The 19,351-nt window shown below is 37.6% G+C and overlaps 1 protein-coding gene across 1 annotated transcript in view; it reads right to left on the reverse strand.

The window, feature by feature from the left end:
• Window positions 1–13,033, reverse strand: part of Reck (reversion inducing cysteine rich protein with kazal motifs) — a 79,617-nt gene extending 66,584 nt beyond the window's left edge. The window contains exon 1 of the mRNA XM_015492331.2: window positions 12,852–13,033. Within this exon, the coding sequence (XP_015347817.1) occupies window positions 12,852–12,951 (100 nt within the window). The 5' untranslated portion in view covers window positions 12,952–13,033. The remainder of the gene's footprint in view (window positions 1–12,851) is intronic.
• Between the last annotated feature and the right edge of the window lie 6,318 nt (window positions 13,034–19,351).

Genomic DNA, 19,351 nt, shown 5'->3' on the forward strand with positions numbered 1-19,351 from the left:
CACACACCTGTAATCCCAGTGGCTTGGGAGGCTGAGGCAGGAGGTCTGTGAGTTCAAAGCCAGCTCAGCAACTTAGTGAGGCACTAAGCAACTCTCTCTAAATAAAATACAAAAATGGCTGGGGGTATGGCTCAGTGATTAAGCACTCCCGGGTTCAATCCTTGGTACCAAACACACACACACACACACACACACACACACACAACAGAGAAGCAAGGGAGAAAACATCAGTAAGCTGTTCCAATAGTACTGATAGGACATTATAGTGTCTTGACTAGGGGGCAGCAGTGGAAGTGGTATTAGTAATCAGAGTCTGGATATATTATGAATGCAAAGCTGACAGAACATACTATTAGATTAGATGTGTGATATGGTAGAAAAAAAAATCAAAGACTATAAAATTTTTGGTGTGAGAAAGTGGGAAAATAGAAATACCTGGAAATACCCTTAACTGAAATGGAAAAGACTAAAAAAGGAAATTCCAGAGGGTGAGGAGATAATCAGAAATTCAGTTTTTAAATAATTCTGATATAATTTTGAGATGTCCATTAGGTGTCTGAACGCAGCAGAGTGTCCAGTGTATGGGGAAAAAACTAAGAGAGAGAATGTGACCAAGAAGCCAATTAAATAAAATGTTTCAAGGAGGAGGCATTAACTGTGCTAGATGATGTTGTCAAGTAATGTGATTCAAATTGACTACAGTATATAGCAACGTGAAAGACGCTGATGACTTCAAATAAGTGTCATCAGTGTGACCTGATGAGGGCAAAAGCCTGAGTTCAAGAAAGAATTCAATAATGTACAGATAACTCTTGTAAAATGAAGAATGACTAGCCTTTGTCCTTATTCTTAGGAGACTCTAAATCCTTGGAATTTCCTGAGTAATAGGAGTGTTTTTGTTACGAAAATGAGATGACTCATTATCTTACCTAAATATGTTCAAGATGGGGCCTGGCCGCCACTCCAGAAAGACTAGAAGATTGGGACTACTGAGTCACCTCTCAACCTGACATCTCAATCTTCGGAGGGGGGACTGGAGACTGGATTCCAACATGAGACCAATAATTCAATCAATCATGCCTATGTAATGAAATTTTGATAAAAACTCCTGACACAGAAGCTCACTGGGCTTCCCTAGCTGCTGAATACACTGATGTGAAGATGATACATCCTGATTCCATGCAGAAGCTCTGCATTTCCTCCCAGACCTTGTCCTAAGAGTCTCTTATTTGGTTGGTCCTCCAGACTTGAACCCTTTATAGTAAAACAGTAATTTTATTTTGTTTTTTATATTTTGGTACTGGAAGTTGAAACCAGAGCCTCCTAAGAACTAAGTGTGTGCTCTACCATCGAGCTATGCCCCCAGCTCCAAAGAGCAATTTTAATCATATTGCCTTCTGTAAGTTATGTGGATGGTTCTAGTGAATTATTGAACTTGAAAGGGTCATGGGAGACCACAGATTTATACCCAGATCAAAAGTGTAAGTGCCCTAAGACCCTTGAAGTGAGGCTCCTGTCTGGAGTAATGAAAGTCTTATTAGGGACCATGTCCTTTAAAACTTGTGGAGGTTATGCTAACTATGAGTGGTTGGTGGCAAAACTGAATTATAGTATACCCAGTTGGAAGTCAAATGGATTAAAGAGAAATTGAATGAGATGGTTCCTGGAAGGGGATGTCAGTTCAGAAAGAGACATTCTTATTTAGAGACAGGGACACAATAATGAACAAAAATTATGCTCTCTTACTTCATCCATTTATAGCCTGGTAGTAGTATAACAGATTTAGCAAGGCTGTCTTTGTTAAAAGTATTGACTGTTTACTTAGGCCTTCAGATGCAGATGCCCAATGAGTAAAAGGATAAAGGATAAAGGATAAAGCTTGGCATTTCTGCCTTAATTTTGTATCTATCTCCTTTATTACCTTAAACTTTATGACCTGCTCAGCTTTGCACATAGGCATGTTAATCATTTAAGGAGTGTTCATCTGAAAACGGATAAGGCAAAGTTTACTGGCCCTAAATTTACCTAGCCTATCTTGTCCCCCTTTGAGACTAAGACAAGATTTGCAGGGATATTTATAGCATTCTGTTTCAGACCCCTGGAGCGGTGCCTAGAAGTATACAGTCATTGGTCTACTCTTTCCATGAATAATAGAGCCTTGCAGGCACATCACCCTACCACAAGCCCCCTAAACAGGAGCAATCATCTCATGGAAACCAAACCACCCCCTTCCAGGATCCTTGGTCTGATAGATAAACATTCTGCATCCTGTGAAACAAATGGAGACTGCCCTCTTAATGATAAGGACTTCTCTGGAGCCACCGTGAGGAACTAGAACTGAGATAATGACCAACCAGGCCACAGTCTGACCAGGACTGTTTAATTATGCATTACCCCTTATACCCAGCCTGAATTCTTCCTCTGTTCCATCTTAAAACCCATATCAACACTCCAAAGACAAAGTTGAGATGCTAGATCTCACTCTGTCTTCCCAATGTGACTATGTTGAGAAAAGCTCCTTTCCTGCTTTTCACTATTACCTTTTCTGTTTAGTTTTTGGGACAAATGGCCAAACCTGACTTGTTAGAACCCCAAGAGTAAGGCCTCTGGCCTAGGACTCCAGTAAGAGTAGGACCAATCAAGATAAGAGGAAAAGATTTAAGGACACTGATATATGAAGAATGAAGCTGACAGAACGTACTTTCTCAGTGAAATAGAGACTGGGTCAGAAAATTGAGTTGCATTGGATGTGGTGGTATACACCTATAATCCCAGCTTCTTGGGAAGCCGAGGCAGGAGGATCCTGAGTTCAAGGCCAGCCTGGGTAATATAACAAGATCCTGTCTCAAAACAAAAAATCCCAAACAAAGAATAAAAATACGGTTGAAATAGGTAGGGTTTGGGGTCTTGAGCTGAAACTGTCAAGGTTTGAAACAACTAATTTGGAGAACTGAGAAAGGAGACAATATTAGATGTGTTTCTGTGTATAAAAGAATACTGTTTCATGATATGTTAATATTAATTCCTCAAGAAAATGTTTCATGTTCAAATAAACTGGGAAAGAAAGAATTAAAAAAAGTTGAACAGCCAGGCATGGTGGTGCATGCCTGTAATTCCAACAGCTTAGGATGCTGAGGCAGGAGATTCACAAGTTTAAAGCCAGCCTCAAAAACTTAGCAACACCCTATCTCGAAATAAAAAATAAATAAATAAAAAAGGGTAGGGGATGTGGCTCACCCTTGGGTTCAATCCCCAGTTCCAAAAAAAAAAAAAAAAGAAGTTGAACAGATTCACTATAGGACTTTGTAAAGCCCTTCATACATTAATGTAACTATTAAAGTACATTAATTTGCTAAATGAGGAGCTACTACACAAATTTCTCAAGCCATAGGACAAGTTTCATGCCAATTAACATCTCAGAATGTCATTTGAGAAACATCAAATTAGAGAAACAGAAAAACAGTAGCCAAGTAGCATTATGGGCCCAGAGGAATTCATAAATTAGATACAGATACAATATGGAGGGGCATGGAACTGTTTCAGAGTGTAAAAGACTGGGAAAAAGATATAATTGGTCAGCAGCTATGTAGGACTGGCAAGCCAAAGAAGACTTAGAGGTAAAAACATTATATTTTAGGCAACTGGATCTAATATGATGGCTTTAAAAATACATATTTGGGTTGGGGATCTTAGTGGTAGAGCACTTGCCTAGCATGCACAAGGCCCTGGGTTTGATCCCCAGTATCCCTCTCCCCTCCCAAAATATATATGTGTGTGTATAGGCACACATTTTTAATGTATTATATAAACCTGTATATGTGTGTACACATACTAATAAATGTAATATAATCCTCTATTCAAGTAAAATCTAAACCATTTCAATATACAAATGAGAGGGGCTGGGGATGTGGCTCAAGTGGTAATGCGCTCGCCTGGCATGCGTGCGGCCCGGGTTCGATCCTCAGCACCACATACAAACAAAGATGTTGTGTCCGCCGAGAACTAAAAAATAAATATTAAAAAATTCTCTCTCTCTCTCTCTCTTTAAAAAAAAATATACAAATGAGATAACAACAGAACTTTTTTGATTGAAAGCAGGATTGGTATTGGAAAGAAAAGAATGAATAAACAAGTGAATAAAAGAAGTCCTCTTTAAGTCTTACAAATAAGGCTTCTAAGTTCAAAACTAGAAACTTTTTCAACAAAACAATCACAGGGTCTAGGATACCACTGGTATATTACTATAGTTTGGTTTCATAAAAGATTATTATGGAGCTAGTTTTCTAACATTAACTCATGGGAAAAGGTTTCTTGAAGTTCTAAACACCTGACTTATAATATTCTGAAGAACATACAAAAAATTTCACTACATTTCAGAAGAAAAAAATGTTTTGATTCAAAGTGTCAAAAGTGCCTTGTGCTATTCTTACTGTATAAGAAGCTCTAAGTCTAGGAAGGGCCCAAGCACTCATGAGACTTCCTTCTAACAGCCAGACCAACCCCCATCTCCTAAGATTGTTGGTATGTTCCAGCCTTATTAGAATGGGAGGGCAGGCAGGAAAAAAAGGCCCCTCTGCATGATATTGACATGATCTTTTGAAGTACTCTAAAAATTGGCACTTTCTACTATCCTCTAACACAAAGGTCATATGAGGGCAGAAAATCCAGCTGATCTTGAGCAAAGATAACTCAGAATAACATATGGTCCCAATAAACACAGGCTTAGCAAAAAGTAAACAATCAGGCAGACAGGAGTCTGATTTGGGTCTTGGGATTTTTGAAAAAGTTTCCTGGAGCAAAGGTTTATTTAAAACAGAAACACAAAATGTGTTACAATTAAAACTCCAATAACAACCAACAGTTTTATTTAAAAACATAAATATAAAAGACTATTTTTTTCCTATTTAATAGTGAAGGTGGAATGACCTACAAAGTTAAATTTTTAAAATAATTCTCCCCCCCCCCCATTAAAAACCCCATGCAATTTGGAAGAGAAACAGAGAGGAAAAAAAAAAAAGAAAGAAAGAAAAGATCTATATTCCCACTGTTTTGCCACAACCTCTGTTGACATTCTGGCATATTTCCTTCTAGTCTTTCCAAAAGCCTTTTCTTGTATTTCTGACCGAATGGATGAAAGAGGGCAGCCTGAAATCTTCTGGCAATAATCTCTTTCCTCTTCTCAACCAAGCATTCCTCTGTAATAGTACATTTCCTCCCTTTAGAGGACTGCCACCCTCCATGAACAGGCTAGGGAGCCTTTGCTCCATCAAATTTTCCAAACTGTACTCTTAACTTTAGCTTGTATTAGTACACATTTTTCTTCCTTTGAAACAATAAAAGTTTATTAGAATCTTTAACACTGCATATTTTCCAAGAAATAAATGCCCACAAAAAGACATTAATTCATACAGCTTCATTAAGGATGGGAAGATTCAAATGTGATTAATGTGGCAATTAAAGGTCTTTATCTTTTTTAGAGCAATTAAAATGGATTAACTGGGTCATTCAACTATTACAAAGAAGGGGAGAAAAAAAACCTTTCCAAGACCTAAGGCTTTCTATAACTCAATGAATTCTAGAAATGCTTTAATTTTATAATTTGACTCTAATTTGTTCTTCAAGAAAAAAAAAACAGTTTTAAGCTGTTTATTCTCACAGAATGAAGTTGAATAAAGGTAAAATAGTTTGATTTATAACTCGATATCAACATGGTAATTAAAAAAAAGCACAGGTGTTGTCCTTATTAATAAGACATACAGGGGCTGGGGATGTGGCTCAAGCGGTAGCGCGCTCGCCTGGCATGCGTGCGGCCTGGGTTCGATCCTCAGCACCACGTACAAAACAAAAAGATGTTGTGTCCGCCGAAAACTAAGAAATAAATATTTATTAAAAAAAAAAAAAAGACATACAGATACCTTGCATTCTTATTCCAAGCGTCTGTGATTATAAAATTAATAAAAATCAAAACTTGATTACTAAAAGCCATGCTTGTTAGCTTTAAGAAAGAATTAGAGACATTTAGATATATGCAAGCAGAATATCCAATAATTTGAAATATCAATGTTTGGCTGCTGGTTTAGGCAACATGTATACCAAAGATAGGCAAATAAGCAGGAAGCACATGCTACAGCCACACACAGAAAAATGCAACTTCTAAGACCAATTAGCATTTTAAAAAATGGAATACACCCCAATCTAAAAATAAGGAATATCCATAGAATTACAGGATTTTTTTAAGTTAAAAGGGATTTTGCCACAGATATCTCCCAAAAGCTGTAATTTGGTTAATGCAAAGCCATTCTTGTTTTCTTTTCTATGGAAAATAATGAAAAAAAAATAATGAGTTCCTCTAATTAATGTTTTCCTAAAGAATTACTAAAACAGAATATATATTTTTAAGAAAATATACATATCCTTCCCACACTATTAAGGGGAAAAAAATCTGAGCTAATGCTGGAAGAAGGTCATTTTAAATAAAAAAGATATATTAATTTAAAAATTCTGGTCTTATTTTTATTACATATGTGTGTGTGTGTGTGTGTGTATATATATATATATATATATATATATATATATATATATATATATATATATTGGCTGTACTAGGGATTATACCCAGGGTTTTGTGCTTGCTAAGCAAGCAATCTACCACTTAGCTACATTCCCAGCCCTTTTTAAATTTTATTTTGAGACAGGGTCTCAAAAAAGATGGTCCTGGATGACCTTGAACTCATAACCCTTCTGCCTTAGCCTCCTGAGTAGCTGGGATTATAAGTATGCACCATCACACCCAGTGAAATCTTTTTTGTGATCAAATTTTTATTTTCAAAACAACTTTGAAAATGAAAATCACTCTAAAAATGTTTAAACGACAATTGCAACTTTAATTTAAAAATTCATTCATGCAAATGTCACAATTATTCTTAAAAACTGATGTTATGTGTGTATGTATCTGTGCAAAATACATTGCCAGCCAAGGAAGAGCCAAATAATCCATCACTCGTCCAATACTGCTGTCATACTGTTTCATCATCTGTATGATTACACATATGTATAAACAGATATGTTTTGTTTTTTCCTGAATCATTTGCAAGTTGGATATATCCTCTATTGTTTGTCTCACGCTGCGCTGCTGTAACACCAATTATGTTCATTCTGTTGTAGTATCAATATGAATGCCAAGTTAATTTTTTTAATGGATTTTTCATGATGTCACTCTTAATTAAGGGCCTACAATGGCTTCCTACTATTCCAACTAAAAATATTTCCAAGTCTTTTTTCTAGCCTTCCTTCCCTAAACTTCAGTTATTTTCAATAAGGAAAAATCTGCATTTATTTGGAACACAGTCTTCTGCCTGAAATGCTTGGTGATTTAAATTCCTGATGATTTAAATTCCAAACATCTTTCAAGTTTTTTTTTCCAACAACTTCAGGCCATGTTGATTTTTGGTTTAATTAAGATCCAACTTTTTTTTTTGGCAGTACTGGAGATCGAATCCACAGGTACTCTATCATTGAGCTATGTCCCCAGCTCTTTTTATTTTGAAACAGGGGCTTGCTAAATTAGTTACTGGGATTATAGGCATGTGCTACAGCAAGACCCTACTACTCTAGGTAGAATTGGAACCTTTAATATTTAATTCTTATCTAAGTATTCCAAATGAGTTCTTTTGGAATCCCCAGATTGACTGATCTTCTTGGTACACCAAGTACAGTATTCAATTTAAAATATTTTATTCACAGATTAAAAAATATTAATACTGTTTTTACATCCTTTTTTAAAAAATATTTTTTTTTCAGTTGTAGATGGACACAGTATCTTTATTTCTTTTTATGTCGTGCTAAGGATTGAACCCAGTGCCTCACAGTCTGAAGCAAGCACTCTACAACTGAGCTATTATACAGCTCCAGCCCCTTTTGTTATACCCCTCTTAACAGGAAAAAAAAAAAAAAAAGTACAAGTTTTTTCCTCCCTGTACTCTCTCAGTAGCACATGTTATATGGTGACCCACTCATAATGTAGCAAACATGATTGTTTTGGTCTCAAAAAAGATGGTCCTGGTTGACCTTGAACTCAATTTGGTTAATGCAACGCCATTCTTGGAGACAATCAAGTTCTCAGGCAAGAAATAAACAGCCAGTTGGTAGTAGGAATAGAAGGCAAGAAGAATTGCAACTGGGGAAGCTGAAGTTTTATTGGAGTACAGAAAACATGAGTAAAAAGAAGAAACTGGTTGGTAGAAAAAATGCAAGAGATGCACAAAAAGAAGCAAAGAGATAGAGAAGCTATCTGTAAAAACATTCTCATTCCTTACAACTTTCCATTTTCCCCAGCAATCCCTAAGGTAGAGGTGTGCAGAACTGCCCACCCATAGTTTTCTATGAGATTTCCTGTTAAAGGTTACATAGCCAGCCCCCTAATCTGAGCTAGGTTGGGTCTGTTTGTTGGGGTCAAAAATGCCTTAACCCCAACAATCATCATTATGTTACAACTAAAGGAAAAGGCTCTTGTGAAATTCTCCTATACATGCTAATAGCCAGCATTCTTGCATAATTTTCTACCCCACTCTGTGCTACAAGTCTCCTGTTCATAAACAAGAAATTTGAAAGTATAAAATCTCGCTCCCAATGGTATATCCCTTGTCAGAATGATTCTCTTAATATTTCATTGTTCTTGTAGTCTTCATGGTGTCTATGTTCTTAAAAGTATCCAGCATATTATATACAATATCATGACTTTCCCTGAAATATAGTCCTTAGATTTAGGATGTAAATAGATGTGTTTGAATTATATATAATTACAAATATAAATTAGCAATGTAGATAGTATACATTTGGGGGTAATATTTAATGTCTGAATTTCCCACTAAACTTTTAAGTCACATGAAAGTAAAGATCATGTCTGTTTTTGCTTTTATTTTATACCTATGTTTATCATGGCATCTGGTACTATTAACAGATTATATTTGCTGAATAAATTATTGACAGGTATAAAATTTAGCTTAATAAGCAATGGACATGGGCAATTATTCCTAATACCCATCTTAAACATAAAAAAAAAATGTAAGAACATTGTTTGTGGTACTTGGGATTGAACCTAGGATCTGCACATGTTAGCCAAGTATTCTACCACCAAGCTACATCTCCAGGCCCCAAAATGGAACTTTAGAACTTTTGGTTCTATTTCCGCCTTACCTGTCAATTTTCCTCAAACCTGCTCCTTCCTGTCTTTCCTACCTTGGAAAATGGTATCAACTTTTACTAAGCTGCTCAAGATTAAAATAACAACAACAGAAACCTATGAGTAACCCTTAATTCTTTCTTTCTTCAATTCCTACATCCAACCTATCAACAATATCTCGGATCTCTCCTCTTCTACCTCCACCACCACTCTCCTCTGAGTCACCATTCTCTTGCTTGGACTACCACAATGGCCTTTGAGATGCCTTGTCTATACTCTTGCCTATTATAATAATTTTTTCCCATTTAGCAGCAAGGGTGATCTAAAATATAAATTAAATCATGTCTCTCATTTAAAACTCTGTTGGTTTCTATCTGTACACAGAATGCAATCTTCATGTGACTTCTTATAAAGGTTAGCACCATCTAGTGATAGTGTACTTTCTTTCTCACTATGTTCCAATCACATAGACCTTCTGGTCTTTATGCCTTAAGGCCTCTGCTCTTCCAGGACGCCACCTCTGTCTTTCAGAAGGATAGTGCCTTCCTGGCCTTCAGATCTTAACTTCACCTTTCAAAGAGGCTGCTCTTGTCAACTCTTAAGTAACCATTCAGCCTCCACTCACTCAATTCTGTTACCATTTGGTTTAGTTTTTTCATAGTATATTTATCACACCCAGAAATAATTTCATTATCTATTTCCCCTCCTCTAGAGTGTAAGCTCCTTGAGACCAGCAGCTCTGTACTTAGGACAGAGTATTTTTTGATGGAAAAAAAAAAAAAAGAGTATGCTTTACTCTTTTAAAAGTCACATTATGGCCGAGCACAGCGGTGCACACCTGTAATCCCAGCAACTTGGGAGGCTGAGGCAGGAGGATTGCAAATTCAAAGCCAGCCTCAGCAACTTAGCACGGTCCTAAGTAATAAATGAAGCCATAAGCAACTCAGCGAGACCCTGTCTCTAAATATAAAAAAGGGACTGGGGATGTGGCTCAGTGGGTAAGTGCCTGGGGGTTCAATCCCCAGTACTAAAATAAAACAAACAAACAAAAAAGGTATACTTATAATATATAAAACTTATATAATATACTTATAATATATAAAACCAACCTCCCTTTCTTCTTTGAATGTTATACAGTAAAAAGTATGAATAATGAAAGATTGCTTAAGTCTATGATATAAGATAGGAACTTTTAGTAACATACTATAAACTATCCTATTGGGTCTATCATTAGTCCTAGTTCTTTCTTCAGTGTAGGCCAAGACACTTCATTGGAATGGGAATCTGTTTTTTATTACTTTCCTCCAGATAGGCGTTTTCTTATTTAAAATTCATTTGTTCTTTTTCAGGATTCCAGACTATTACATAATTCCTTAAATGTCAACTTGTTGCAATTTGGCTCTTAATGTTACATCTTTTGCTTACAAAATATCTTAAATAGAAACAGAGCTACTCCCCAGGTGTCATCAGACACAGATCCTAAGAATGCAGCATAAGGTCCCATCCCACGCTCCAAAAAGATAAGCAGCCAATAAGTAGTATTTATCACTCCCTCACCTACATCCCTTGAGCATAAGAATAATCAGGGCAGAGTGGGTAGTGACTGGTAAAGGAGGAAACAGAAAGACCCAAACTTTGACAGAAGACTATGCAGGAATATAAACCAGGCCTTCATTGAAAAACAATTTAATAATTGTGTTCTCAATTTCTGCTTAGAATTGAAGAACATTTTTTGCACTTTCTACTATGCACAGTAGAAGCCTTTGTCCACTATATTACTCAATGTTCTTTATGTAAAGAACCAGGCAATATAAGCTTCCTAGAACTTAATACAAGAATTTTAAAATTAAATCTGGAATTTTTCTCTTTATCAAACAACACAAACTTTATGAGGTCGTGAACTTTTAGAGCTGGAAGGGCTGTTAAAAACCAACTAGCCCAGCATTTTCTAAAATGCATGTTAGGCATTATGAACAAAACATTTTATGAGCAAATGATTATTTCCTTTCTGTAATAATTTTGTGATATAATTCACATAGCATGCAATTCACCCTTTTAAGGTATATAATTCAGTTCTGTTTAGCATATCCAGAGTTGTGCAACCATCACCACTGTTTATTTTAGAATATGTTCAGTTCTCTAAAAAGAGTTACGCTCCTGAGCAGCCATTCTCTTATTTCCCCAGCAAACCAGTGTTTGGAATAGAAATCCTTGGACCCTTTATTATGAATCTAATGTATTTTGTGAATTTATAAGATGAGGGTACAAAATGCAGTGTTTCCCAAACATATTTAATAGCTAACATTTCAGTGGTTACTATGCTATACTATATATTGTATACCGTACACAATAAATGTGGATATTAGATAAAAAGATTAAGGCTAAGTAACTTTCTCCAGTATTCTTAACCTCTTCACTCTACAATTTCCCACAGAATTGAGTAGCTATGGATGAGAATGTACAACTAGTACTCTATGGACCAAATCTTTGTAAGTGCTTTAGTTCAATCTCTTTTAACTTAGTGAGAAAAATGGGGTCCTGAATGGTAAGTTGAGTTAGCCAAGAATAATCAGTATTCTTTCTCTTTTTTTCTTTGGTTTCTGGGCTAATTTACATGTAAACTTAGAACCCAATTACAGTTATCTAATCCTAAGTTTCTGTCACAATTCTCTCCCTTTTTAAAACCTTCCTTTTTCTTTTTTCTTAATCTTTATTTTTAACATTGTAGACTACCTTAAAACCTGTTGAGATTGACTTTGCTTTTGCTAGGGGTCTCTCCCTGAAAGCAATGCACTCCTCCACCACTGTTGTTAATAGGAACCCTGCCATCTATGGATGGTTAGTACAGTTAGGAAGTCATCATTCAATTCTGCCCCCATCCTAGGTGGATGTCATCTTTCTCCCTCTGTGCACACACAGTTCTGTATCTCCTTTGGACACTTCTGCCTTGAATTCAAGCTACTCCTGTTGTACCCTAGTTTGTAACCTGAGCTCTCCTGGATAGCAGGAGTTAGCAACAAATCTGAATGACCAGCAAGTAGGAGACAACTAACTATAAGCACTGTAGTTTGCTATTCATCCTTAGTTTAACTCCTTTTGAGCAAGGACACAACTCTCCTACAGCCCGAAAGCACCAGAAAGCAGGGTTTACTGATTTTTAATGCCTCCCGCCCAACTCTGTCTGACACAGCACGGTGGAGCCAACCAGCGCTCACGACACCGAGGCCGGCCTTTCGGAACCAAGTGAGGGTCAAGTAACAAGTCACAATCACTGCCTGGGCAGGAGGCTGCACTTCTGAAATCCATCCAACCTTCGTGACGATCCTGAGCGAAGGCATTTTACCGTTTTCTGACAGGGGCCAGAGCCAGGCGAGGGGTTTCAGGGCAGAGCAGGGAGCCCATGGCCGATAGGTGACAGAGCAAGGCCTCGAACCCGGGTCAATGGCCCCAGTTCAGAAGATCTTCGGGACGCAGAGGGCAAGTAGGGAGGGACCTTGATTTGTCCCGCGTCGGCAACGGGTCCTGACGGCCGAGACCTCCAGACCCAAGGTCACCGGACGTGGGCCGGGTCTGGGGTCGCGCTCACTCCCGACCCCTGCCCCGCGCCATCTTGGAGTCCTGAGGCGGCCGCTCGGGATCGCCCCGAACCGCAGCTCCAGTAGTTACTCACCCGCACTGCCCGGGGCCAGGCCCCCCGCCACCTCCGCGACCCTCGCCACAGCCAGCAGAAGCAGCAGCGTGCCTCGGAGGGAGGCCCGGACGTTCGCCATGTCCGGGCCGGCGGGTCCGGAGCGGCTGGATGCTCGGACCCAGCCTGGCCGCCGCCGCCGCCGCCGCCACTAGCTCCAGGACCCGCCCCTGGCGCCCTGGCCCTTCGGTGATTGGCTGCGGCGCACTCAAGCCCCGCCCCCGGCCTCACGGAGTTTCCAAAACCTCCTGGGGGCGGCAACGCGCGGTGGACCCCGGCCCTTTGTTAGAGCCCAGCTGTATATGGGTATTATCTGCGGCCGGCCAGCCAGCGTTCTTCAAGAGCGGAGTCAGAGGCTGTCAGAACGGGAGAGGCCCTTGGAACGCCGCTCCCGTCCCGAGGTTTACCTCGGGGCCACTGAAGCTCAGAGAGGAGACTGACTGCGAAGACCACAAAACAAGTTCGCCTGAGACCTGGGGGCCAAGTCAAGGCTGAACTGCAGAGGCTACTCCCCTTCTGGTACCCTCAGAGATAACTCTCAATATCCTTTCTACCGAAGTGCTGCCTCAGACCGAAAAAAAGGCGTGTCACCTGACTTCCCCCAAATGCTGAAGGGTTCTGCCACTGACATGGTCCCAATTCAAGGGCCAGAGGCACGGATTCACCACCATAGCTGTTGGCACTTATAGGCTCGGAACACCTTTCGAGTACGCTTAACACCTATTTCTTTCTAGACGTAGGGACTGAATGTCAGACTGTGGCATTCAGACGTTGGGATATGTAGCTCTGTGGTAGAGCGCTTCTCTATCATATGTGAGGCCCTGGATTCTATCTCCAGCACTGGAGGGGGGGATCAGTTTGGAGGTGCCCCACCCCTCATATGACAGTCACTGTGGAGAATGTTTGAGAGCGTCTGCTGGCTATTGAAGCCAATTGTGTAGGTCTCTTCTGCCCGCCTGAACAATAGTACATCCATTTTGGAATCATCTTACTGTTCAGGGATGAAACTAATAGCTTATTTCCATTATTTCCAGTTTCCCTCTATTAAGACCACTAGAAACAGTTGGCTTTCCCAGGGGACAGAGAATTGCAGTGTAATGTAATGGAAAGAGCAAGGGTTTATCACACTCCTGAGTCCTAATTGCATTCTACTTAACTAGTTCCTGTGACCATGGGCGAAATCATTTAACTTCTGAGTCTTAGTTCCCTCCTCCTCCTCCTCCTCCTCCTCCTCCTCCTCCTTCTTCTCCTTCTCTCTTCTTCTCCTTCTCTCTCTCTCTCTCTCTCTCTCTCTCTCTCTCTCTCTCTTTTAGCCTTTGTGGAAAGATTAAAGAACATACTGTATTTCAAATATCTAACACAGTATTTAACAGAGTGAATAATATTAACACTTGAACTGTAATGAGAGATTTTCCACTTGGGCCAAAGGACCCATAGGCTGAACTCCTTCCCTACCTTGCTCCCCACTCCTGCTTAAGAGATATGTGTCAAAAAGTCTAGACTGTCCAATATGGTAACCAGGAGTGATGTGTGACTCTTGGGTGACATGTGGCTAGTCCAATCTGAAATGTGCTGATACCAAACTTTAAAGGTTTAGTAAGAAAACAAGAATGTAAAATATATTAAAATCAACTCACCTGATTCTTTTTACTTAAAAAAATATACTTTAGTTTTTAGAATAGTTTTAGGTTCACAGCAAAATTGAGTGGAAGGTAGAGAAGGCATACCCTACCCCTCCTATGCATGGTCTCCCCACTAATCATCCTGCACTAGAGAGGTACATCTGTTACCATCAATGAACCTTCATTAACATAACAACCAAAGTCTATAGATTACATGAGAATTCACTCCCCCCCTTTTTTTTTGGTACTGGGAATTAAACTCAGGGGCACTCAACACTGAGCCACATCCGCAGCCCTATTTTTTATTTTATTTAGAGATAGGGTCTCCCTGAGTTGCTTAGCACCTTGCTTTCGCTGAAGCTGGCTTTGAACTCGTGATCCTCCTGCCTCAGCCTTCTGAGCCATTCAGATCACAGACTTGCCCCACAGTGCCTGGCCAAGAATTCACTCTTAGTGTTATACATTTTGTGGGCTTTGACAAATGTAGCTGTTAGAAAAAACATTATTTGTGTGGTTCATCTTGGGGCTCACATTATACTTCTATTGGACAGTGCTGGAATAATCATTTTAAAAAGATTAATGCTTAGTGATGAACATGGCACTTTAAAAATTTTATTTACCATTGATTTTTGTCCTGGGATCAAAAGCCATCTTATCTGTATTTTGGATTTTAAAAAGCATCAAATTTATCATCAAATCTTTTGATTAGTTTTTATGTGATATATCTTCTCTATGGTTTTACTATTAACCTCTCTGTGTCCTTATATTTAAAGTTGGATAGTAAAAATCTTGTAGTTGAGTCTTACTTATTTTTCTTTTTAATCTAATTTAATAATATCAATCTTTTAATTGGAGTATTTAGAACATTTGGATTTAATATAATTATTTTTTTTAATTTTTATTGTTGGTTGTTCAAAACATTACATAGTTCTTGACATATCATATTTCACACTTTGATTCAAGTGGGTTATGAACTCCCATTTTTACCCCATATACAGATTGCAGAATCACATCGGTTACACATCTACTGTAATATAATTATTGATATGGTTGTGTTAGAACCTAGTATTTTGCTATTTGTTTTGTAATTGCTCTATTTGTTCTTTTTTTCTATTTTTTCACTTTTACTCTTCTGTTTTCTTTTGTAATAATAGAGTGTTTGTTATTTTTGCAGTTCATTTTATCTCCACTTTTGGCTTATTAGCTCTACCTCATTTTTTTAGTAGTTGTTCTAGGGGGTGCATGTTTTATCATATCATAGTGTGCCTTCAAATCATAAATATCACTTCATGTAAAGTGTAAGAACATGGCAACATTATACTTTCATTTCCCCTTCCCATCTTAAGTGCTAATGTCATAATTTTGCTGCTGCATATTACTATTTTGCTTTAAGCAGCCAATTGCTTTTAAAAGAGATTATAAATTATAAAATGAGAAATAATTTCTTTTGTATTTGCCAACATTAACCATTTCTAATGTTTTCATTCATTTGTGTAGATCCAATTTTTCTCTGGTATTGCTTTTGTGCTGCCTGAGTACTACCTTTGACCTTTATTATAATTCAGGTATATTTGCAATAAATTATCTCAGCTTTTGTTGGTCTGGAAAAGTCTTTGTCTTAACTTAAGGTTTTTTTTTTAATGGAATTCAAGTTTGACATATTTTTCCTTTATCACTTGAAAGTATCATTCAGTTGTCTTCTGGCTTCCATAATTTCAGTCAAAAAGTTTTGTCATTCTTATCTTCAATCTGCTGGATAATATACCTGTTCTCTCTCCTCTGTCTGCTTTAAAGTTTGTTGTTTTTAGGAGAGATACTGAGGAATGATATTGACCAAACTGTATTGTTATGTTGTGTGTATGTACAAATATGTAGCAACAAACCTCACTATTATGCATAATTGTAATGAACCAATAAAAAGTATGAAAAAAGTATGTTGTTTCTAAACCACTAGTGTTTAGCAATTTGATTACAATGTACTTTGGCGTGGTTCTCATTTTGTTCATCCTATTTCAGTTATGTTGAGATACTGGGATTTGTGGGTTTGTATTCCCAGTGAATTTGAAAACTTTTGGCTATTAATTCCATTAATTTTTTTTTCTGCCTACCCTGATCTCTTCTTCTGGGATTTTAGTTAAACATATTTACATGGTCACTGAGTCAGTCAGTCGGTCTCTCTCTCTCTCTCTCTGTCTCTCTCATCTTTATCTCTATCTCTATCTCTCTATCTCTCTCTATCTCTTTGTAATAGGGATTGAACCCAGGGTCACTTTACCATTTAACCACATCCCCAGTCCTTTTTATTTTGAGACAGGGCCTCACTAAGTTGCTGAGGCTGGCCTCAAACTTGTGATCCTTCTGCTTTAGCCTCCGGAGTCACTGGGATTATAGGCATTTTCCACCATGCCTGATTTGTTTATTTCCCCTGCCCCCCAGCCTTTTTTTCCCCTTGTCATTCAGTATGGATGGTTTCTGTTGCTATGTTTTCCAGTTCACTGTTCTTTTCTCTGTAGTATCTCATATGATATTAATTTTATACGATATATTTTAATTTCAGGCACTACAGTTTTCATCTATAGAAGTTCTCTTTGTATCTTTTTATATCTTCATACCCCTCCCCATTATGTTCATGCTTTCTTTTACATTCTTCGACTTACTTATAATATTTACAATAGTTATTTTCGTGTCCTTGTCCGATAATCCTATCATTTCCGTATCTGTTTATATTGATAGACTTTTCTCCTGGTTATATTAGGGTTAGGGTATTTTCCTGCTTCTTTACATGCTAAACAAATTTTGATTGCATGACATACAGTGTAAATTTTATAGGTTGAGTGTGAATTTCTTTTGTTTGTATGTGAGTGTCTATTTCTCTAAAGAATGTTACTTTTTTTTTTTTTTTTTGGCATGTAGCTTAGTTACTTGTGGATCTGCTGAGATCACTCATTTGTTTCTTCAATGTGACCATATTTTCCTTTACATGATTAAATATATGTATGAGAAGTGCTTTAAACTACTTCCAACATCTGGGTAATCTTGGCAATGATTTCCAATGACTTTTAAAATCTTTTAATCTTGGTAATTGGTTATATTTTATAATTTCTTCACATGACTAATAAAGTTTTACTTTTTGCTGGGCCTAGGACATGCTTCTTATATAAAGAACTTGGTTCCAACCCTTTAGGCACGGCTGTCACTGAAGTAGAAAAAAATGGACAGGATAGAAATAGAACCAAATGGAAATTCTAATTCTATGAATAAAGTACAATAAGTGAATTAAATATCCAACATATTGGAAATAGCAAAATACAGGATAATTTAAAGCTAAATTAGCAAAAATGGTTCAATCTAGAAAATGGGGAACAAGATTGGAAGAAAATGTCTTTCATGACTGTGGGACAATATTAAGAAGTTTTAAGTATGCATAATTGGAGTCCCAGAGGGAGAGGAGAATGAATAGGATAGGAAAAAAGTTGAAAGACTAATAGCTGAAAAATTTCAAGTTTGGTGAAAACATCAATTTTCAGACCCTAAAAGCTTATTGTACCCTAAGGACAAATTCAAAGAAAACTTCAATCTAGACACATTGTAGTCAAACTGTTGGAAACTAAAGAAAAAAATCTTGAAATTAGCCCAAGAAGAATGACTTATTACATATAAAAATAATAATACAGATGAGGAAATAATGGAGGTCACTTTCATTCACCTCCATTGCTAGCACCCTAATCCATCATGTCTTGCCTGGAATGTTGCAATAGTTTCCTGATGGATTGATTGCCTTTCATCCTTTCCCCCAACAATCTATTTTCAATAAAGCAATTATAGTGACCATTTAAAGGAACTCAGTTTATGTTGGTCTTCTCTTCAGAACTCTCCAAAGCCTTCCCATCTTACTCAAAGAAAAGTGAAATTCATTACAAAGGATCTTGTACTCTAGCTTCCTTCTCTAACCTCTCTGACCTCACTGCTTACCATCCCTGACTCAATCATTCATCAGCTCCAACCAATCTGCTCTGTGCTTTTGCTCAATCGCTCCACATATCTCTTGCCTCGGAACACTTAGATTTGGAGTTTCTTCTGCCTAGAAACCATTTCTCCCCAATAGTTATATGATTCTTCCTCTTTTTTTAAAAAAAATATTTATTTATTTTTTTTAGTTATAGTTGGACACAAAACCTTTATTTATTTTAAAAAGAGAGAATTTATATATATATATATAAATTCTCTCTTTTTAAAATAAATAAAGGTTTTGTGTCCAACTATAACNTATATATATATATATATATATATATATATATATATATATATGTATGTATTTTAGTTTTTAGTGGACACAACATCTTTATTTTTACTTATGTGTGGTACTGAGGATCAAACCCAGCACCCCACACATGCCAGGTGAGTGCGCTACCGCCTGAACCACATCCCCAGCCCCGATTTGTGTATTTTTATATGGTGCTGAGGATGGAACCCAGGGCCTCACGTATGCCAGGCAAGTGCTCTACTGCTAACCACAACCCCCGCCCAAACATTCATGGTCATTAGAATTAAAAAATAGACAGAGAGGACTGGGGTTGTGGCTCAGCGGTAGAACACTTGCCTGGCATGTGTGAAGCACTGGGTTTGATTCTCAGCACTGCATATAAATAAATAAATAAAAGTTCACCAACAACTTAAAAAAAGAAGTAGACAAAGAGAACAATTCTTAGCCTTTTTGCTTGAAAATAAACATTTGAAATTCTAGGCACAGTGATTTTAAAATAAAAATGTTTAAAAATACAGAACTCAGCCTGAAAGATTAAGGTCATAAAATATATATTCATATGAACAGCAGTCATGGAAGAATACTGTGATCAGTCA

Source organism: Marmota marmota, unplaced genomic scaffold, assembly GCF_001458135.2.
Source record: "Marmota marmota marmota unplaced genomic scaffold, marMar, whole genome shotgun sequence".
Classification (NCBI taxonomy): Eukaryota; Metazoa; Chordata; class Mammalia; order Rodentia; family Sciuridae; genus Marmota; species Marmota marmota.